Genomic DNA, 23,590 nt, shown 5'->3' on the forward strand with positions numbered 1-23,590 from the left:
CATTGCACCATCGTGGCCACCATCTTGACTTTTTTGACCACACTCTAAGGACACCCCTGCTTGGAGCTAGTAGAATAGAATGCAGAAGGGAACAGCAGCCAAATAAACCATGTCATAAGGATTAGAGACAAAGATTTTAGAAGCACAGAAAGAATTTCAAGCCTGCCACTCCCTTGCCTGCCTTTTTAGAAGAACAAATATAGTTAATGTATTTTTTAAAATAATTTATGCCTGGGCTTCCTGTTTAAATTTTAAAAAACACACAAAGGAGTTTATCGCAAAGACCAAACAAAACTATGCTAACCAAACAACTGGAAATGAGGTGACACAGATGCTAATTTAAACAACAGCCATTTCCCAGGCCAGAGAATGAGCAGAGGAAACCCACCAGGAGGGACCGAGGGTACAAGAAAGGCAACAAACGGCACGTGTCAATAAAAGAGCTCCTGGTAACGAGTGGGCAAACTCACAAACCCAGTAATTTTAATATCAACGCTAAAAAGCCAAAATGCAGTGTGGGGAAGGATAACTTTGTAGAATAGTTTTGCCTCTCAGTTTCTGCTCATCACAGAGGCTGAAAAAGAGAATTTATTAGAAAGCATAGATTTTGTTATTTTCCTTTGAGATATAAGGTGGTCACAAATCCCCTTTTACAAATGAGGGAACTGAGGCTGAAGTATACAGATAGAAGTATACAGTATACAGCCTTAGCCCAGCGTTTCTCAAGCTCAGCAACTTGAAGATGGGTGGACTGCAACTCCCAGAATTCCCTGCTGGCTGGGGAATTCTGGGAGTTGCAGTCCACCCATCTTCAAGTTGCTGAGCTTGAGAAACATTTGACTTAATCCAAGGATTAACGAGGGGTACATAAACAGCTCACAACATGCTGCGAATTTGACATTCAGTCTTGCATTTATTTGGGCACAAAAAAGATAAAACAGTTGGTTCAAGTCTTGAGTTCTTCCTGCTTCATTCAGCAGGAGCATCACACAGCTTCTCAGTCAAGAAAGGCAGAATGCTTAGCCTCCTCATACAGGGTTATAATACAGACATGCTCATTCTTTACTTCCAGATCAAGTGCATTATTCAGTTGGGCTTTCCAAGGCGGACCTTCAAGCGTCTGTTTCTGTAACCTATCTCAATCAAGTAGAATTCCAAGCTATCTGTAGAGTCAGATCCTGGTCTGGTCTACCTTGTCGGGCTGACATTCATGTGTTTTCCCTTCCCTCCCCCTAAACCCCAGGGAGTTAGAGGGGAGCCAGTCTCCTTCTAATACTTTCCTACCTCCCTGGGCTCAAGGCATGCTTCTTCTGCACCTGTGGTTGTCTTAATGGCTTCTGGAGGGATTCTCTGAGATCCTGTCCATGGGTGGTCAACTGGTTTTTTTCCTGCATGTGGCAGAGAGTTGGTTTATACTGTATGATCTCGGTGGTCCCTTCCCACTTTGCAGCCCTACCATTCTATGGCTGGTCTTCCCTCCTTATCTACCACTTCCCCACTTTTCTCTTTAAGCCTGGAGATGTCCCACCTGCCCACGATCTTGCTTGGAGAATTGAGGCTGCAATCTATAACAGTGTTTCTCAACCCTGGCCACTTGAAGATGTGTGGACTTCAACTCCCAGACTTCCCCAGCCAGTCATGCTGGCTGGGGAAGTCTGGGAGTTGAAGTCCACACATCTTCAAGTGGCCAAGGCTGATCTATAGAATTCTGATCTATAGAATTCTCGTTTCTTAGCACTGAGTTTCACAGATAAGTACAGCAAGTTGTTTTTCCAAAGTTGGCTATCCTGAAAACCTGCCTGTAGCTCTGAATCCTTTCTTAAAAGGCTGCCCTAAAATTCCTTACAGCAGTTAAAAAGAACTTTGCCAGGGAATCTTCTTTTGCCCTGAAGGGAGACGGGATATCTGAACAATTGCTGGGATTCTCCAAATACACAGCAACATAAGGAAAAAAAATCGTTCAGCGTTTTTCTACCATATCATCAAAGCTAAAATATTTTCTCATCCACGCGGTCCTCTCGTCAGAGATAAGGTTTACACTTGGTTAATCACATTGCGCAAACACACGTTTCTGCAATGAAGAGCACAATTTATAAGGAGCAAGAATGGGGGAATGGTATTTTTCTGCTTTTGATTCCCTCTTAGAATTTCCAATGACTCTAGCAATAAATTCTTGAAATACCTTCCACTTTCCTCCACTTCTGGTCATGAATAATTCACTGCCCACTAATGGCCTTTTGGGCAAGCACCCTTTCTGCTGTGGCAATTCTTCCTGAAATAAAGTGGCAGATTAAAAAAAGTTTGAAAAATCAAATTCTATAAATCCAAGAACAGTAGTCATGTGTGTGCAATGTTCTGCCTAAAAACCGATTTGGTTAGAACACAGGTTGCAAACTCAGAATTCATTCATTCATTCATTCATTCATTCATTCTTTCAATTTATTTATTTATTTTATTCAATTTATATTGCTGCCCATCTCAAACTTGTGACTCTGGGCGACTCTTCATGGAAGAGTCACAAGCTTAGAGGCTGGTGATTGGTGTTTTAAGACAGCCAAGCAATGTTGGAACAGGGATTTTATTTATTCTGTAAATTTATATGGCCGCCCATCTCATATACATGACTCTGATTGTGTGGTTCGAGTGTGCATAAATTTTTTTAAAAAAATATTTCAAGAATTCTGCAACAGAAACTAAGGAAAATCAAGCCCTTGTTCCTTTTGCTCCCTGTGGCCAAAAATAGATTGGGTGGTAGTCCATGCTGAGCTTCTAGCATCTAATGTCTAGAAAAATTGGCCAAGAGGATGATTTTTTTAAAACAAAAAAGATATTAAACTATCAGTACCAATATTTTCTATGGGAATGGTTTATATAAACATCATCCCAATGGCCAATTTTTTTGTAGGTGGATGGTAGCAGCACTCAGGTTAAACTACTACTATTTATTTCTTTGTGAGGCTTGTTTTGATTTCCATTTGTTCTTTATGGCAGAATACTTGAAAAAACATGGAGCACAGCATGTTGTTTCGTCCCAGAATGGTGCTCAAAATGCTTTCTACACCTCTTTTGTGTGGATCCCAAGTGCAGAATTCACAGGGAGAATACCAGCTACAAAACAATTTCTACACAAGCATGCAAGCAGTCCAAGTTTTTGTTTTCTGAAATCAGAGCCCAAAACACACAACAGTAATAGCTTCTTTAGCCATTTAAATATGAAATCTTTATTACTTTTACAAAAGAGAAGTAAAAAAATTGAGTCAATAAGGCCAGACAAGGCTTTTTAAATACAGTTTTGCTAATTATATTAGATTGACAAGTGGTCTGTGCTTTTGTGTGTCATAAAGTTTGCACAAGGCAAATTGTTTCAATTCTTATTTTTGATTTTTTTTAAAAAAAGGTGCTACGATGCAGAATCAATCAGAAACTATCACCAGCTGGCCAGCCAGAATAAATGGTTCAACTGGAATTAGCAGGACAACACACAACCAAAAATGCAATTTTAATACCTTCCAAATAACCCAGCACCATATTCCAAACAGCAACAACAGCCACCCAATAATAATTTTAAATCGTTGTTAAAGGGCTACTTGATAATCTCAGTTTCTTAAACTTGGGCTCCTGCTTTGGTGAAGAGACGCTGACAGGTCTAGGTCACTTCGGGAATGGTCAAAGTCCAAAGTGGGACAAAGCAGGACCTGTGAAGTAAAGGGGAAAATGCATTCAGAAATGATTTTGTGGGCCATGTTTTCTTACCATCTGCCGATCAGAACTATTCATTAACTTGTATGATTACTGTTGCGAGACTATTATATGTGCAAAAATGGAAAGACTCGGAATGCTGGCTGGGGAATTCTGGGAGTTGAACTCCACACTTCTTACAGTGGCCAGGTTTGAAAAACACTGGTTTATCAGATCAAAGCTTCACAATGCTCCAGATGACCAGTAGATGGGAGCAAAGACAACCATCTCTCTCCTGCCATCTGGTGGCAACTCAAATATTTGCAACCCAGTTCTGGTAGCTGAAGGCTTTCAAGTTCAATCGCTTATGAGTGGATGGAGAAGGCTGCCTGTTCATTCATGCACCTTTTAAAATCTAATGCAAATTGCTATAAAGGGGAACAACCCTGCAGGGAAGGGTTGAATAGAATTTCCCTTTCCAAGCCTGTCTTTTCCTCCAGTTTTGGAAAGCTATTGTCAAGGTAGCACTTCATGACATGGCTCAGGTTAATACCCTAAACTACTGCGTTCAACATCCCACCCAAACTCATTTGATAATTTCAAGCTCTTACACTCTGGATGACTCTTACACTCCGGATGACTGGGCTATAGCCACCCAAGATAAATCTTTTGAAACAACTGCAGATGTTCTTACTACTGACTTAGAAATGTTGGATAACTATTTCTGTAAGTGGAGGTTACAGCCTAACCCAGCTAAGATGGAAGTAACATGCTTCCATCTCTGTAATAGATCAGCAGGCAGAGAGCTTAATGTAAGATTTAAGGCAGGGTTCCTCAACCTTGGCAACTCTAAGCTGTGCAGACTTCAACTCCCAGAATTCCCACTCATGCCCTGGTCATCTCCCACATAGGCTACTGCAACGCGCTCTACATGGGGCTACCCTTGAAGAGTATCCAGAAGCTTCAGCTGGTCCAGAATGCGGCTGCATGGACAGTTTTGGTGCTGTAAAATCAGCACATGTGACACCACTCCTGCGCGAGCTGCACTGGGTGCCAGTTTGCTTCCGGGTCCAATTCAAGGTGTTGGTTGGTTATGACCTTTAAAGCCCTACATGGCATGGGACCAGGCTACCTGAGGGACCACCTCTTCCCCATAACATCGACCCGCCCCACCCGGTCAGACAGAGAGGGCATGCTACAGACCCCATCAGCAAAGGAATTTCATCTAGCGGGGTCCAGGAGGCAGGACTTCTCTGCAGTGGCGCCCGCCCTTTGGAATATCCTGCCCCCGGAGTTGAGACAGGTCTCCTCGCTCCCGGCCTTCCAGAAAAAATTGAAGACCTGGTTCTGCCGCCTTGCTTGGGATGGGGAGGGTAATAGCTCCACCTGGGGGTGGTTGGCACCACAGCACCCCTTATTAATTTTGTTTTATCTCATCTTGGATTTTATATTTATTATCTTATTTATGTTTTTAGACTGCAATTTATGTTTTTATCATTACTCTTATTGTAAACCACCCAGCGTCCCCCGTTGAGGGAGATGGGCGGTGATATAACTTTAAATAATAATAAATTAAATAATAAATATAACAGAGTGTCAAAACAGAGCCTATGGTGGAGATTTCGCTGATTTCCTGGCTGTGACAAATGAAGCAAAAAATTACATTTGTAATCTAGACATATGTCTATTATTTTATACTCTATATTTTATACCTTGTATTTTATCTCCTGTGTTTTTATTCTATTGAACTGCGAAGTGAATGTGCCATACGATAAATAAATAAATCTTACACTCCATTGCTCCCATGAAACAATCCAAAGCAGTTGGGATGAACTTCCCCTGCTCTGGTTTTCATTTTTTCAAAAACAACCTCCACTCCTTTTTGCTAATGAATACCCATGTTTACTTGAAGAGAGTTTAACACAAAACAGATTTTGCAATAGCGTGCTACTCCTTTGTAACTGCATGCAGCAGGGCAGCCAAATCTCTGGTTGATTTTTGGCTCTTGCAAACAAGGCCTCCAAGTAGTAAGAGACATACATTAAGTGAAGATCTGAGAAGTATCATTTGCCTTAAAAATCCCCCTCCAGAACAACTATTCTGACAAAGGGATATTTAATTCCTTCCCACACACACACATTAGTCCTCCAAATTTTGGAACCTATACAAGCAATTGGGTTTTAATTTTTCCACCTAAGTTCCCTCTTCCGTTGCAGAAAATGGACGTCTTAACTTTTAAGGCAAGCAGTAATTCAACGAGGACAGTCAACTTCATTCTAATGAACGCTGAGGCACCTCACCATAAGCAATCACCAAGGAGGAGGAGGAGGAGGAGGAGGAAGGTGGGGAGAAACCATTTTAAGTCTCATGACTCTTGAAGAGCAAGAAAGAGAAACCCAGTTATAGCCCTTGTGTTTTTAGCAGACTGGAATCAAGATTGCTTCAGCTTTCAATGGAGTTCACTATCGCTCCAAATATCTAAAATCCAGCCGTGGTTAGAAAGCCCAGTCTTCCAGTTTGTTGGAATCCTTGCTTTAAAGGACTGTTTGCAATACAGTATTGCACAAATATCCTGAAATAGGCACCTGAATGAGTGCAAGAAATTGGTCTCTACAGAGAAAGTAGAGAAATTTTAAGGGTGGGGGAAGAGGAACATGGTAGTTCCGAGCTAGATTTTCAGAGAAGATTACTTTTCCTGCCAAAGAAGGCCACATGGCCCCAACACCCCCAGCAACCTCTTGTTTCTGCCATGTCTCCGTGACGTTGCCCTCAATTCACCCCCAGCCAGAAGTGAGATGGGCCAGAGTCACCTTTTGTAATGATTGCCTACCCTAATAGACTCAGACTCACAAGCAGGAACTTAATGATATCTGATTTATTAAAGAATAGTATGCAAATACAGAGAAAGCTGAGAATGAGCAAAAGCGCGCCAAATACAAACTAAAAACCCTCGGCTCAAACATAATCCCTCCCCTCGCCCGGCCGTTGCAACCTCCCCCCCCCCCCCAGGTGCTGGTAACCGTTTCTGCTGATGTCCTGGGAAAGGAACCTTGAACACAGGAGATAACCCAAACACATTCCAATCCAGCTGCCAACATATAACAATCCCACGAGACGGAATCCTCCTCCCCTCCCAGACGAAACACGCATCAGCCAAATGACATGCGAAACGTTACGATGTACCGGCAACATTGGTGTGAACATGACACCTTTAGCTTTGTTGGGGAGTGTTTTCCCTCTTATTCCACCACCATCCAAGGACAACCACAAGGTGTGTAAAATCTGTCAGGCTTTCTGACCCATTATCTTGGAGGGACAACAGGGGACTGGCCGTGAATGGGAACTGAGGCCCTCAAAGGCAGGAGAAGGATCAGCAGTGGGGACAGCAAACGTCATGCCCGCCTAGTCTTCTTCTGACTCAGGAGGAGGAAAAACCACTACAGTTCAGCAGTGGAGAAAGGCTCATTATCCTGCCATAGGGGACTCTGCAACAAAGTGAACCCTCTTGGTCAAAATTGTTGCACTATTTGTGGCTGATCCTGTGCCCTTTCCGTAGTGCCAAAAGCACCAACCCTAAGCGAGAACACAAAAACCACCATCACAAACGCCAGCAGTGCATACAGAATCACAGGGCCTGAGAGGGGAAAAAGGGACTGATTTTTCTACAGGGGAGCTATAAAAATCAATCAACTTGCAAGTTTTATGGCTGGGGAAACTGACTGCTGAGTTCCAAAGAGGCATTGTTTGTTTGCTACTCTGGCCCAGCCTAACCTAGTTTTAGCCCCCAGATGTTGTTCTAACAGATTAGTTTTCAACAACTTCCCCAGGACAATGTAAGGAAATTAAAGCTACAAGCCCCAAGTTCTGCAAAGATTGGCTCAGACAGTATGCCCTTTGCACACGCAAGCATGCCTGTGCACATGTATACACACACACACGCCTCCCTTCTCAAAGCAGTAGTTTTTCTGCTACACTGGATTATTAAACATCTTAGTTCAGCATTTTCCGAAGTTCTAACTAAACTTTAAATATGTAAATGGAAGACACGCTTCTCTTTTAACACCCAAAACACCTAGCTAAGCTTGGGTGATAGAAAAAACTTAAGCAGGGTCAGGCCAGGCTAATTCTTGGATGGGAACCCCACCAGGAAACTCTCAGGGCTCTAGACGAGGTGAAGTTGGGAAAATATCCTAGGAGAACGGAATGAAAGATAGCTTCTGTGTTCCTGGGCAGCAAACAACATACAGATCTCTACAAAGTCTCCTGGGGTTGAGCTGAACTTGAAGACAACTACTTTTAAAAACTCTACAGCCTTTCATAGAGAACCCCCATCTGTACTTTTGTGATTGATTGATTGATTGATTTGATTTGTACCCCAATACAAATCTAAAGAACTCAAGAACCGCAGAGAAGGTTTTCCAGCCCAACCCTATTTTTCACGGATAGCAAGAGCTCGCTGGAGGTCTTCAAGTGCTGTAGCAGATCCTGAATCAAGTAGGGAGTTGGACTAGATCCCTCTGAGATCCCTCCCATCCTATTATGCTGTCTATCAATCTATTAATCTATTATGCTGGGTGAAGTATTAGATTAGATAGGTTATTGGTCTTATCAGGCAGAAGGCTCTTTTCTGCTCCTCTCCCACCCAGTTTTCTTTAACAGGACCAAAAACTGAAGTTTAAATAGACACCCATCTCTTCCAAAAAGATGCACACATCCAAAACAGAGGGACAGTCAGCTGTTACAGGGGTCACTGTAAACACTGAGAAGGACGTAGAGACTTGCAGGGCGGGGGCGAAGGTAGAGACGACACAGATAACTATCTCCCAACCAAATTTTGCCCTTTGGCACAGACAACACGTCTGCAAACAGAGACGCCGGATGCTGAGCACACAATCTCCCATGTGCATCAACAGAGAACAAAGGTTTGCTGGAAAAATAAGATGGATTTTTTTTCCCCTTTGAACCTAGAGCGTGCTCAGAGGATATCCCGAATCGGGAGGGTGTATTTCTCAGTCTCCTTTTGGAAAGTGCTCCAAAATTGAATTTGCCGAGCCTCTGGCCTTCCTGCTTATTATTGGCCATTTTCTGTGGCAAGCCCAGTGGTGTGCAATGATCTTTTTCCTCCCTTCCATTAACGGAAACTTTCCTCGCTGTAATCGTTGTCTGAATGAAGTTGTCCATTTGTTAAAGTGTATTTTTACATGGAAATGGTTTTAAATGGGTGTGATAGCAGCCCAACCAGATGGTTTTAGAACAGTGATGAGTTTATCTCCAGTTAAAGGGGGAGGCAGGGAAGGAATGCCTGGGTACATTCACACACAGACGCCACACCACATGCTTTTGGCCAATTATTCAGCCAGTTTTCAAGACTTCCATTTTTGCCTAAAACAGACAAAGAAAAACTGGCTCTCCGAAGGGACACTTCAACCGAATCCTCACCAAAGGGCCCCTTCAAAGCTCTGCATGGCCAGCCAGCTGTTTCCCCTGCAATGGCAGTGATTCTTCTCCTACCTGGAATTCGTCATCTTTCAAAGCCTGCGGATATTCCGTCGCGCCCTGGACCTCCAGCTTTCCTTTCTCCTTGTATTTTTTCATGATCAAGCTGTCGACAACCCAGAACATGAGAGCCTTAAAAGGGGGGGGGGAGAAGAAAGAAAATATTTGTACGTGTAGACAAAGAGATAAATTTTTGCTATTGCTTGTTAGGGTGGGAAATCTGCCAAACCTAGCAAAACTTTGGGTTTATATGGGTTGCTAACTTTGGTGGGTATGACCCCTGTGGCTTATCACAAGAAGGGCAGCCATCTTAGAGAGTTACTATTTCACATCTGCCATAAATGGGTAGGTAGTTTTAAGCACATTTCTCTAAGCATACAGGTAGTCCTCGCTTAACAACCACAACTGGGACCAGAATTTTGGTTGCTAAGTGAGGCGGTCATTAAGCAAATCCAACCTGGATTTACAACCTTTTTTGCAGCAGGCATTAAGCAAATCACCATGGTCATTAAGCGAACCACGTGGTTGTTAACTGAATCATGCATTTCCCCATTGGTTTTGTTTGCCAGAAGCCAGCTTGGAAGGCCGAAAATGGCAATCACATGACCATGGGCTGCTGTGATGGTCATAAATGTGAACCGGCTGCCAAGCACCCAAATTGTGATCATGTGACCACAGGGACGGTCATAAGTGTGAGGACTGGTCGTAATGCAGTTTTTTCAGCACCGTAAGTCCAAACTGTCACTAAATGAATAGTTGTTAAGCGAGGACTACCTGTATGTCCTTTGGTCAGCAATGCAAACAAATAATTTTGTTCTAAATCTTTCCCCTAACTCAGGGTACTTTTGTACATTATTTTCATGAAAATGGTTTCTGTACAGATCATTCCCCAATCTAATTTGGCATTTGGAAAATCACCATTTTTTGAAAGATAAGTTCATTTAGGGCTAAAGCAGGACATTCTGGGCTTCAAATGTTTCAGCCCTAAATATTTGGCACACTCCTAATTCTTAATTAGCTAGTGTGGTGCTGTGGTAGACCTGGACTAGGAAAAACCATATTTAAAACCCCAGCTAGCATGAAGCTCCCTTGGAGACTTAGAGGCCCGCATCCTGACCCATCCGGGTGGGTTGTTATGAGATTAAAATGGATGGTGGAAAGAATCACCCCACTTCCATCAAACATTAGTGTATGAGCAAAATATAGAAGTATAAAGCAGTGTTTCTCAACCTTGGCAACTTTAAGATGTGTGGACTTCAACTCCCAGAATTCCGCCAGCATTGCTGGCTGGGGAATTCTGGGAGTTGAAGTCCACACATCGTCGAGCTGCCAAGGTTGAGAAACAGTTGTATAAAGAGGCAAAAATATATCCAAATGGAGCTCAATTCATCTTAATATTTTACAGACATTTGGGGACATTAATAGTAGTTGGGATCACCCATTCTCTTAACAGTTTGCTTTCATTCTGGTTGGTTAGCAAGATTTGGCCCTTTGCAGCCTTTACAGCATACACAGCCTGCCTCTACTGTAGTAACATTAAGTGCCTGGTCTTCCTATGTTGCGATGTCTTCCTGGAGTTTGGGTTTATTTATTTATTTGTTTGTTTTTGTTTGTTTTGTTCTAACTGGTTTAATGTCTGATTAACAGATGCTCTACCAACATGCTCTGCTTCCGTTTTAATGTAATTTTGTGACTCGGCAGAACAAACCAGGGTGTTGGCTTCCTGTTGTTTTACTAATAAATTTGTCAAATTCCTGCCCAATAGCCTGTTATAATTTTATACTGCTAGCTGGGCCAAAAAAAGCCACTAACTTTTACCCAGGATCCTCAATATTGCTTGTGGTTGTCTTATACAAATGTTCAAAATCTTGCAAGCATTGCTGACTGGGGAATTCTGGGAGCTGAAGTCCATACATGCTGACTGGGGAATTCTGGGAGCTGAAGTCCATACATGCTGACTGGGGAATTCTGGGAGTTGAAGTCCACACATCTTTAAGTCCCCAAGGTTGAAAAACACTGCTTTAAACAATCTCTGAAAACCTGTTTCACTCACCTGCCCCCAGGGGTAGGCTTGGATGTGCTCATCCAGTATGCAATGCCTGTTTCGGCTAGGGTATTTGTTCCCCCCATTACGTTTGCTATTTTGTGTTCATTTGTTTTAAAACTGTACACCATGCAGAGCTGGTGCTGAACTGGGTGTCCTTATGCATCTAAACTCTTTATAAACAAACAAGTAATATTTTCCAAGGCAAAGGTTTTCTGCCCATTTTGGCCATGGGATGACAGATGGAAATCCCACACTCTCCCCCCTCCCCTTCCAGATCCCTGGCTGAAAGATTCATTTCCTTCCACCCTTTTACTCACATTGACTATAAAAGGAACCACAAGCATCACCAATACCAGCTCCAGCTGGGGAGAAGGGATATAATCCAGAAGGATTTCCTGAAGCTGGGCAGAAAAAAGAGATACAGTCCTTTTATGGAGGAGAAACCTGGTTTGGACTCAGCAGGGTTGGGCCTGGTTAATATTTGGACCAGAGACCATCAGGAAATCACAGGGCTTTAGACTAGACTGGGAAACTGAAAAAAATAAAAAACATCGTGGAGGAAAGCAATGGCAAGCCGTTTCTATGACGGTTGCCAAGAAAAGTGCATAGATATAGCCATGTGGTCGTCAGGAGCTGATCTCAAGCCATTCTTCCTTATTTTTAAGGCAGGGCAGTGTTTCTCAAACTTGGCAACTTGAAGACTTAAACTCCCAGAATTCCGCACCCAGAATTCTGGGAGTTGAAGTCCAGGCATCTTAAAGTTGTCAAGTTTGAAAAACACTGATGTAGGGCAACCTCGGGAATCAGCAGTCTCTCACTGTGCTGCATTTCAAAGACTATTCGAGATGTCCATGCAGCAAAGCAAAGACTGGCTGAACTCAAGTGGAGCAGCTTCCAGCAGGCTCCAGGCAACTGTATTGCACAAGGGTGTGATGCACACGTTCACAGCTTCCTTGACAGGGGAAAGAAATTCAGGGAATCTGCAGGATTTTGCACTGACATCCTGCCTTTGCTTTGAGAATTCAATGTATTACAATCAGAGGTCTTTCCTAATGGGGTCCCACCAGCACTCCAGCACCATAGTTTTGTTTTGTTTTAACACTGCAGGTGCTAACCAATTAATCCTACTGACAATCACTGCCTTAATTGCACACAACCACATCGCTGCTCTCTCCAGCCCATGAGCTGCAAAGGGAAGCATGCACACGGACTCTTATATCCACGCCAGAATATTCCCCACATGCAGAAATGTAGAGCATCTTTCTCCCTAATGCATTTTCTCTAAGGAAGCACTTAAATACATGGGCTAATCTTGCTTGGAACAGCATCCTTTAAAGGTTATTAAAGTTAATGAGTAATGGAAGATGTGAGTCCGGTTCTTCTTCCTTACCTTTGTCCAACCAGGAATGAGTAAGACAAGAGCAATAGTGGTTTTCTCAAAGATCATTATTAGCAAGTAGAGAAGGCATTGACCAATCCAAGCAGCTGCCTGGGGTGGGTCCCCTGAAAGGAAACAAAGGCCGAATTAAGCCCATGATTCGTGCACCAACTATAAGAACCAGCCATCTGGGGGCACTGGGCAGACTCCCACTCCCCACAAATTCAGGGCATTCTGCTTCACATCAACACGTGCATCCAGGAGATTGTAAGACGGTCACCACTACTTTGATACTCTGTACAGGCTGAGAGTCACGGAGATGGGCAGTGACAGAAATTTGAAATATAAATAAATAAATAAAACAAAACAAAACAAAACTTGAGAACCTCTGCATTTCCAAGCAGCAGCTCTACCACTAATGCAACTCATTGGATGGGGGACACAGGTAAGGTGACCATGCAACCTTCTGGCTGAATATTCTTTGGAATAATACGTAGTATGCTGTCGTTGCCTTCTTCTGGGATTTCTGAACAATCTTCCATCCAAGTACTCCCTAAGTCTGATCTGCTTGGCTTCCAGATGCTGGTACCCTCCGAATATGTTGGGCTGCAATTCCCATGATGTCTAGGGGTGATAAGAGTTATCACAGATGTGGAGAATACCAAGCTGGGGAAATCGGGTCCAGGACATCATGCTGTCTCCCAGTGACCACCCATGTGCTCTGAAGACCTCAAAAAGAGAGGAGCAAGGGACAACATCTGGAAACTAGGGTGGAAATCCTGGAATTCTTTGAACCTGGGAACGAGAATGGACATTTGCAAAACACTGCAAAACATGGATATTCTTTTCACTTCTCATGAACGGGCAGCCAGTTCCCCTCAAATCAAAAGAAAATTGGAAAGAGGATCAAAGACATCAAGGAGGATCTGCCTTAACATACCTGCTGATATTCAGGGGGTGGGGGGTGGGGGCTAAAATACACACATAACCAATTTCCAGGATTCTGTAACGTCACCCCTCTTTTCTTGCAATAAGCCTGTTAAGACTTTGTGACAGTCTAGCTATCTTGGTTATTGTAAGAGGACACGACAGCAGGTCAGGCTGCACCCTGACACCATGGAAAAGAACTCCTGCCAGACGTAATGGCTATACTTCTTTAGACACTACATGCCACTTGAAATTGGTGTTGCATTCATTCAATGTGCTTAATCCGGTTATTGTGTTAACCCATTTTCTGGGCTTGCCCAAGAAGAAGGCTAACCAAATACTAACGACCTTGGCTTAGGCAACACACCATGCCACATTTAAAACTAACCAAGGTTAACACTGAACAAGCTTAGCACCTTATACAAATACTGTAATGCCAATGCCCCTTTCACTGAAAAGGCTTTGCGCCAGGTGCAAACTCGGCTAAAAGGTTTATACTCAGGAATTTCTTAGAAAGGATCACTGCGTACCCTGATCCTTCCAGATTGATGTATTTTAGAGAAACAATGAACCCTCAATTTAATAGATCTGTTTGGCAGACTTTGGATGCAATAAACAAATCTGGCCATGTACTGTAAGCGTCTGCACAAATGTAAAATCCCACCCGCCTTTTGGTGTCTGTTTAAAGGGGGAACAGTACATACACGCAGTATGTCACTCCTCTTTCAGTGCAAGACTAAACTGTATAACTGCCCAGAATCTGTCCTTGGGGGGGAGATGGGTGGTGATAAAAATTTGATAAATAAAATAAAATAAATAAAAATCCCCATGTATCAAATCTCATTGAGCTAGACCGCCAGAGACGAAAAATGCTGGAATGAGAAATTACAGATCCTGAATACTAAATGGGGCTTTCTAAGTTATTGTACTGCACATTATTTACTCTATTTAAAATAAAAACGTCCACTCACATACAAACATGTACATGGTGTGTTTCATCTGGTTTCTGTTTTCCCCCTCACTCTAGGTATTTTGCTTTTTGTGATTTGAGATGAGAGATCATAATCTGCCCACTCAGGCGCATTCAAGGCCATGCCATCTCCAATGACCACGGAAAGACAGGGTGCTGAGGCCTTAAAGCCCCGCATTTGCCCAAGATGCCGAAGTAGAAGAACGGTCCTTTTGAAAATTCAGGAGACTTGCAAAAACAACTGGAAACCGCTGGGCTGGGACTTAGAACAGCAAATCTTGTTTGCAAAGTAAAGGCCATCCGCATCAATATTAGTGATTTCAGGTCCACAGCAGCTGAAAATCTGTGATGTGAAAGACTGGACTGTTATTTTCCTATTCTGAAGTCAGATGCAACGATGCATTGCTCAGCTGCGCAAGAGGGACTTGGAGAGCAAGCCATGTTATGGAAGGATCGTCTGCTACGAGGTGAGAGTTTATTCTGAATTCAACTTTTGTGGAAAGAACCTTTCAACCTACTTAGGAATCCTCCAGATGTTCTCTTTGGGGGATGCAGAAGGAGCTGCGATATTTCCAAGCATGACCCATGCAAGGCATCCCACTGGCTTCTTCGATCACGCCTCCACACAGAGCAAAATGTTGGAGCGTCAGTGGAGCAGTCTGGAATCAGTCTGGAAAAACTCAAGCTGAAGCTGGCTGTAGGTTTCTGTGGTCTTGAGCAAAAGGCCCTCAGAAAGCCTTCTTCACCCATTTCCTGCAGAGACGGGAAGGCCACCCCGTTGGGGATGCAAAACATCCTTTTCCTACAAAAGCCAGCTTCCCCCATTGAGAATCGAGGACAGAAATATCAGGGAAGGCATACCTGCACCCAGAATTTGCAAAGGCATGAAAGGGATCCTTGCCAAGGATTCCTGTTGTCAGCTGCGCATGAAAAACTTAGCTCATGCGCTTTCCTCGGTGAGGAATAGGATGGAGACCTTTCTGGGCCAGTGGCATCTGGGGATGCAGGGAGACAAGAGTTCGTTATCCGTTTAAGATGGGTGGCCAGATAAATTTGCAAAAGAAAGAAAGAAGGGCTCTGAGTTACGTAAGCTGGGTTGCAGCGTTGTGACACCTACGGGTGTCAAGACACTGCCTGCACACCCCAAAGCATGCTTCTGTTCCAGACCCTATGAAACTCTTAAGCCTCTACCAAGCATCTACTTGGTAACCTATTCCTGTTCCAGATACCAGAAACAGAAGAGGTGAATGGAGAAAACGGAGCTTACAGACTGATTGGGAACAAACTGGAAATCTCGAATGACCCCAATCGATCTGTACAAATTTTATGCAGTTACATCTCCAGGTTTGCCAGAAGTGGATTCCATTTTCCACTTTATCCTCGGGCATAAAATGCATCGGGCTATTTGGGGCCAGCCTCTACCACCTAGTTCACACGTCACACTAATCCATGGTTTGTTCCACCATAGTTTAGCAAAAAAAACTAGCTAGGTTTTCAAGAGAAACTCAGCCAGAACCCCTGCTTCCCCAATTGCCTGGCTGGGTTCAAGCAGCCCTCTTCAGTCCCAGACAAGCTGAATGTCCAGGTGTGAAGGTCACCTTTATCTCTTCAGAGCCTACCTTACAGGGTTGCTTGGAGGATGGGAAGGGGGGAAGAGGAGGAGATTTGCATTCCTGGAGGAAGAACAGGCTGAAAGGCAAGCAAATGAACGATAACGCGCCCTCTCTAGTCCAAAAGGCATCTGGGGAGAGAGCTTTGCATCAAATGCCATTGACCACCACCACCACCCTTCCAAATGGATCGTTTCCTTCTGGTCTTTGTTTTGCCTTCTTTCATGCTCATAATCTTCTTCCAGCTGGCATGGAAAAATCCTTGGAGGGGGAAAATGGGTTAGCCAACAGCAAAACAAAAAACCACAAAAGCTTTTAGAGGCTCCCAGCTGTTCCGCTAAACATTTCCAGATGCGGTTCCGACTTGCTCTTATGCTGCATCCTTTTGCAAAGACGGTCACCCCCCCCTCTCCACCTGTTACAGCCTGTGGGTTCCCTAAGTAGGAATCGGGCTGGACTTGTGTTTCCATGCCCGTTGTCTTTCTTTGACTAAAAGAAACAAACTGGCAGGCCATCAGTAACCTAACATCAGGAGGGAGGCTTTTGAGGACATGAATACCAGCCCCGGGGAAGGAGAATCAGGTGCTCCCTTGTCCAAAACATTCTATGCTTGGCTAAAGAAATGCCGAAAAGGGATGCTAAATAAATGCTGAAGCAGAAAAATCTGGGAAGGAGACCGGGAACTGGCTGTAAAATGGATAGGGAACACTTGGGGACAAGTGGGCCGTGGGCACTCTAACAAAATGGCTGCCACAGGGCAGGGCTTGCTCATTCATAAAATGTCCACCACTGGAAGCAAAGTCAGTTGTACGTTATGCATCCACTCCCAAAAGACGTGCCCCTTTTTTTTCCCCCGGCAGGTGACATCAGGTCTCTGCCCACTTCTGCCCTTGACATTCCCCCCAAGTTATTGTCAGCCTGGAATTAGAGCAGGGCTCACCCTGTTTTGGAGTCCCCATTCCCAGAAAAACATCTGCAGAAGCATGCACATGTGCAATTAAAAAAACAGGGAAGGGAATCAAATTTACTTGTAAAGATGCAAACCAACCTCCGCATGAAGGGACGGTGCAAAAATGCTGTGGATGCTTCTTTTAAACACTCCTTAGTAAGTAAGCAGCGCCAAGTTGTGTGGCGGCAACCTCTATAAATTAGCCCATAATCACAGCCTAAGCTTTCCAGAATGGCCGCAAAGAAATGCTTAACCCCGTAATGAATTTGTTAAATCTTCTTTTAGGGGCTGTCCAACTTTCCAGCGTTGAGTTGCAACAGACCCAACCCAGATCTCCATTGGGAATTTAGTAACCAAACAGTATCTTGAGCTGCAATAGAACTCAGCCAATCCACAAATCTGGAAGAGTTTCTTTTTATTTTATTTTTTTTGTCCCAGATTGTTCCAGGGAGGAAAAAGGAGGATCAGCAGCCTCGAATTGGACAATGCAGAAAAAAAATGATGGATTTGCACAGAGAGAATATTCAAGGCATTTTTAGTCAGCTCCATCTGCAGACTGTTTATTAGCTGTGCTTAAGAGAATAAGCAACTCATCCAGCAAATAGTTTTAAGATTTTTTTCATTCCAAAATCCAACCCACCCTGTTCCTCCAGTTATACTGATGGAAAGAGACATGATGCTCTCTGGCTGGGATGGAGAAAAAGTCAACATAAAGTACATGTTTCCTTCCCTCAGATTGATGTTTATGTATTTTATATTAGGATGGATGGATGGATAATTAAATACACTTTAGGTTGTTTCTTTTTTTGCATTTCTAGTTTTTTGTTTTGCCATTTATATAGGTCCACCCCCACCTCCCCCACAATTTTCCCTCTATTTTCTGGATTTTCTCTGAGCATTTTCCCCTAGCTATAAGGGTTTTTTTTCCCTCTTTTTTCTTCTCTTACTCTTTCATATATAACAGGTTAAGTTCTTTTTAAAGTATATAATTTTTAAACTACTAATATGACAGCCCGTTTGGTGGATTGATTAAAGGCACCAGCCTAGAAGCCAGGAGACGGTCAGTTCTAGTCCCATCTTGGGCACGAGGCCAGCTGGATGACCTTGGGCCAGTCCCTCTCTCTTAGCCCTGGGAAGCAAAAAAAAAGGCAAGAGCAAACTAATTGTAAAAATGCTGCCAAGAAATTTGCAGGGACTTGTCCACGTAATTGTTAAGAGTCAAGAATAACTGGAAGGAACTTTTTAAAAAAGTATTAATATAGTTATATCACTCACAAATCCATCAATGCTGCCTAATTGTGGCAGGGAGAACATGTCCCTGGGAGGGATGAGCAAAGAATGTCAGGATGCATGCCAAGCATCTACATTCCCAGTCACCCAAGGCAAGAAGGTAATCCCAACTGCCCCATAAAGCAAGCAGGCAGCTATACTGGGCAACAATGGTATACAGGAAGATGCTGGAGGCCAATGACCACTTTAGTGACAATGGGAAAGGCATCAATTCATACTGGGCAGGAGAAGGCAATGGCAAACCACTCCTGTATTTTTACCAAGCAAACCACAAGGATAAACAATATAAAGTGACTGATGATATAGTGACAATATAGTTTGGGGACAGATCATCCTGGAGAAGGTCCATCTATGTCAGTGGTTCTTTGAGAAGGACTCAATTACCACGTTTCCTGATCTCAGATACTATCATTACCCCCACACAACACCCCCCCCCCGACTCTTGTTTTATACAAGTAGCAGCAACACTCACAACTGGGACTCCCAAACAAGTGATTACAGGTTGCTCCATTAACCCCAAGATATGCCAATTACCCCCAGTTTAAGAACTACCGTTGTGTGTGGTTGCTAAGAGTTGACACAGACTTCATGGCATATAATTGAGCAATCAATCTACTGTAGTTATACGGCTCTTTTGTTTACACATAATACCGCAAAGTCTTTTTCCCCCAAGAAATGTTAATTGCAATGTTTCTGAAAATTAAATTAAGTTTAATAAATTTTAAAAATTGCACATTTCCCGACAGCTAACAGGGAGGGAGGTACCTGGGCAGTGCCAGTATCACTAGACCACCCTGCCAGTACCCCTAGGAAGCCCTGGTGGGGGATGTTGGAGTTCTTTAGCAACTTAAACTTGCTTCTCCATGAAAATGTCCTTCAGGTAGTCCTTGCTTAACAACCACAACTGAGACCGGAATTTCGGTTGCTAAGCAAAGTGATCATTAAGTGAATCCAACCCAATTTTATGACCTTTTTTGCAGTGGTCATTAAGCAAATCACCACAGGTGTTAATCGAACCACATGATCATTAAGCGAATCTTGTGGTTTCCCATTGATTTTGCTTGCCAGAAGCCACTCAGGAAGGTCAAAAATGGTGATCATGTGAGCATGGGATGCTGCGACGATCATAAACACGAACCCGTTGCCAAGCACCCAAATCATGATCACGTGACCGTGGGGACACTATGACCATTGTAAGTGTAAGCACTGGTTGTAAGTTGGTTGTTTCAGCACCGTCGTAAGTCTGAACTGTCACTGAATGAATGGACATTAAGTGAAGACTACCTGTACTCAAAGTCCACCCAAGGAATGAAAAGAGAAGCTCAAAGAGCTTGAATATTGGACATTGTGAAAACTGGCTGTGGCAGATGGGGGAAGAAAAGAGGAGGTGTTAATTCATTTTTTAGAGTTATATCCTGCCTTTTGTTCAGGAGCTCAAGGCTGCCATCACAGTACTTCTTCCAGTTTTTCTCACCACAACAACCCTGTAAGGAAGGCTGGATTAAAAGTGAGGGGCTGGCCCAAAGTCAGCCAGGAAACTTCTGTGGCTGAGGGAGGATTTTTATCTAAGCTGAGAGCCAGTTTGGTGTAGTGGTTAAGGCACCAGGCTAGAAACCAGGAAACTGTGAGTTCTAGTCCAGCCTGAGGCATGAAACCAGCCGGGTGAATTTGGGCCAGTCACCCTCTCTCAGCCCTAGGAAGCAAACCACTTCCAAAAACCTGGCCAAGAAAACTTCAGGGACTTGTCCAGGCAGTCTCCAAGAGTTGGACACGATTGATTGATTGATTGATTGATTGATTGTGTGTGTGTGTGTGTGTGTGTGTGTGGTTTTTAAAAAGATAAAAGCTAATACAAACTAATACAAAGCAGGGAGGAAAAAGAAAGAAAAGAGAAAGCAAAAAGTGCAAGAAAAGAAAAAAGCTAAAGAGAAATAGAAAAAAAAAGAAAAAATACAAAGAAGTGGCTTCAGATATTCTTCACAGCAGTTATAAGCACAATTATATTTTAAGCTCTCTCTAATTATATTATATATTTTTATATTTTAAGCTCTCTCTAATTATATTATATGTTTTTATATTTTAAGCTCTCTCATCATGACTCTCTTCTTTCAGTAATCTGTCTAATCATCAAAGCCATAAATCACTGGTTCATTTCTTTTTTCATTTTTATGCAAAAAGTCCAAGTTTTCCTTTTTATGCAAAGAGGTTTCCAGTCACCAATAAATGTAGATATGTCCTTTCTCTAATCAAAGAAGTTAGCTTATCCACCTCAGCAAGATCTGGTGGAGGGAGGGTGAAAACCTTGCTCTCCCCTGCTCCCTCTGCAACAGCCATCACCACTAGACCACCCTGGAGGCAATAGTTAAAAGGCAGAGTAAAGCTGTTCTTCTCCTCTGCGGTCTATAGCTGCAGATTGTACTTTGTAATCCCAGGAAAAATGTGGCTCCTGAAACCTGTAGGGTCCTTCCAAAAAATTATCACTGAATTGCAAGTCTGAATGTGACAGAAGAGAGGAAAATCTGCAAGATATGGGGAGCCAACGTATGAACTGTAACACAGTGCATGACTTGTCTATCCATTTAAATCTTCTTTACCTTCAGCCTTATCCTACTCACATTCACCAGCCCCCAATCCCTTTGGGGCAGTGTTTCTCAACCTTGACAGCGGGAAGATGTCTGGACTTCAACTCCCAGAATTCCCCAGCCAGCATGGCTGGCTGGGGAATTCTGGGAGTTGAAGTCCAGACATCTTCAGGTTGCCAAGGTTGAGAAACACGGCCCTAAACAAACACTATGCATTATGGCCAGCTTTATAGAGTGTGAGTAAAACCAGCCTTTGCAAACGCTTGCTCACACGGGAGGAAAAAACTGCAGCAATTTTGACAGCAGCAAGGAAGAGCGCAGAGAACTACCATTTTTACACTGCTCTTAAAAAAAAAATCAAAGCCAAGCCGAAAAGGTCATTTCCATTTAAAGAGAAAATATTTTGCTTGATGTTGCCATACAGCGGGATGGTGGAGAGAGAGGGCGTATTAGAGATTAATTGCTGCCTTAAACTACATGAGAACGCAAGATCACGATTCCCACCCAGCCTGGGCAGAGGCTACAGTGTTGGGCAAATGGCACAAGACTCTGAAATGCCGGGTTTAAAACCTCCTTCAGCCGGGAAACACTTGAGTTGGGCTCGTAAAACACAATGAACACCACACGAGGGCTAACAAATCAACTCCTATGTTCCCCTGACATGCCTTGCTGAGATAAAGCCTTAAGGCTTAATAAGGTGGCTTGCTTCATTCAACACACTAAGATCATGGCTGGATTTCCATAATACACATAGTCCTCACTTAGTGACCATTCATTTAGTGACAGTTCAGACTTATGACATTGCTGAAAAAACCAAGTTACAACCAGTGCTCACACTTACGACCATCACAGCATCCCCACAGTCACATGATCACAATTTGGGCGCTTGGCAACTGGTTCGCATTTGTGACCGTCGCAGCATCCTGTGGTCACGTGATCGCCATTTTCGACCTTCCGAGCTGGCTTCTGGCAAGCAAAATCAATGGGGAACCGCGTGATTTGCTTAAAGACCAGGTGGTTCGCATAATGACTGCAGCGATTCATTTAATGACCACCGCAAAAAGGTCGTAAAATCAGGTCAGATTTGCTTAATGACTGCTTCACTAAGCAGCCAAAATTCCAGTCTCAATTGTGGTAGTTAAGCAAGGACTACCTGTTTGCTGAAGCACAATGCATCCAAATATTTTAGTGCAGCATGCTGGGTGAATACAGCCACTGGGGAATTGTTAGCTGTGAACAATGGAAGTGTTTCAAAAATAAGTACAGGTAGTCCTCGCTTAACAACCATTCGTTTAACAACAGTCCAAAGTTACCACAGCCTCAGGGAAAAAGTGCTTTATGACCTGTACTCACACTTATGACCATCGCAAAATGTCACATGCCCCCGCAGTCACATTATCACAATTGGGCACTTGGCAGCCAGCTCACATGTACGACCAGTTGCAGCATCCTGCGGTTGCGTGATCACAATTTGCAACCTTTATGCCAGTTTCCAGCAAAAAACATCCTTGGTGAAGCTGGATTCGCTTAACAAGAATGACCATTGTAAAAATGGTCATAAAATCAGGTCTGGTCAGGGGGTGACTCACTTAAGGACTGCACCACTTCACAACCAGTTTTCTGGTCCCTATTGTGGTCGTTAAGTGAGGACTACCTTTATACAGTTGAACAAAATGCCCCAAAACTCTAGATCACTGAATCTACAGCAGTGTTTTTCAAACTTGGCAACTTTAGGATGTGTGGGCTTCAACTCCCAGAATTCCCCAGCCAGCAATTCTCCAGCAAAACATCTTAAAGTTGCCAAGTGTGAAAAACACTGGAGGAATTTTGACTCTCTCCTTCCTCAAGATTGCATGAGATTTGATGCATGGATCCTGAACTCTCGTGAGATGTTGCCTATTTTCATTAATTAAAGGTGGATTTTTGTGAGCACCAATCAGGGTACCGCAACACCCTGTGCCACACTGCCAACCTCTGCATTAGGAAACCGTTCTCCAGCTGGTGAGGGGGTGGGTTAAGCTCAGTTCCTTAGCACATATCAGAAGCTCCTCCCCCCTTGCAAGGGCCTGAGGATGGGTATCATATTCACCTTCCAGGAGCCCAACCTTGGGGGTCTTCTCTTTTCCCTGAACAAGGGGAAAATCCAGCCAACGATCTCTCTGCCCATCGAAAAGGCCAGAACTGTTTTTGCACAGGTAGCCTGCTCCAGTCTGGCACTCCCTAACCCCGTGTCTTTTTTTTTTTTTAATGATATGCTTAATTTAATAACTGAATTACTGAAACCCACATCCTGCTTATGCACAATCCATTAAACCAGAAACAAGACAAAGAGATGGATTTGCCTCGCGTGCCTCCGCTAAACCCAGCCACAGTGAACTCTAAGCCACCTTTACGCATTGTGCAAACGGGGCTATGAGGTCTTCTACTGAACTGGTTACCTGCACTGGTTACCCCATCATTTGGCGGGGGGGACGGGGGCACGTGCGTTTTAACCGAGGCAGGTGTTTCCTCCTCAAAACCACACATGCTCCCAAAATCTCCACCGAGAGCTTTGGCAGCAGGGGTGGGAAATCTCATTATTCATTTTCACTCCAAACAAACCCGGGAGCCCATCTGGCCGCCAGCTTTGCCAAACAGCACAGTTGTGATGGAAATGTTTTAGC

At 43.6% G+C, this 23,590-nt stretch overlaps 1 protein-coding gene across 1 annotated transcript in view; it reads right to left on the minus strand.

Annotated features, from left to right (window-relative positions):
* Window positions 1-3,203: 3,203 nt before the first annotated feature.
* LOC134501189 (store-operated calcium entry regulator STIMATE-like) overlaps window positions 3,204-23,590 on the minus strand; it is a 39,224-nt gene continuing 18,837 nt past the window's right edge. The window contains exons 5-8 of the mRNA XM_063308797.1: window positions 12,612-12,724; window positions 11,539-11,622; window positions 9,190-9,306; window positions 3,204-3,695 (exon numbers count right to left, since the gene is read on the minus strand). Coding sequence (XP_063164867.1) covers window positions 3,597-3,695; window positions 9,190-9,306; window positions 11,539-11,622; window positions 12,612-12,724 — 413 coding nt within the window. The 3' untranslated portion in view covers window positions 3,204-3,596. The remainder of the gene's footprint in view (window positions 3,696-9,189; window positions 9,307-11,538; window positions 11,623-12,611; window positions 12,725-23,590) is intronic.

The sequence above is a fragment of the Candoia aspera genome, chromosome 7 (assembly GCF_035149785.1).
Source record: "Candoia aspera isolate rCanAsp1 chromosome 7, rCanAsp1.hap2, whole genome shotgun sequence".
NCBI lineage: Eukaryota > Metazoa > Chordata > Lepidosauria > Squamata > Boidae > Candoia > Candoia aspera.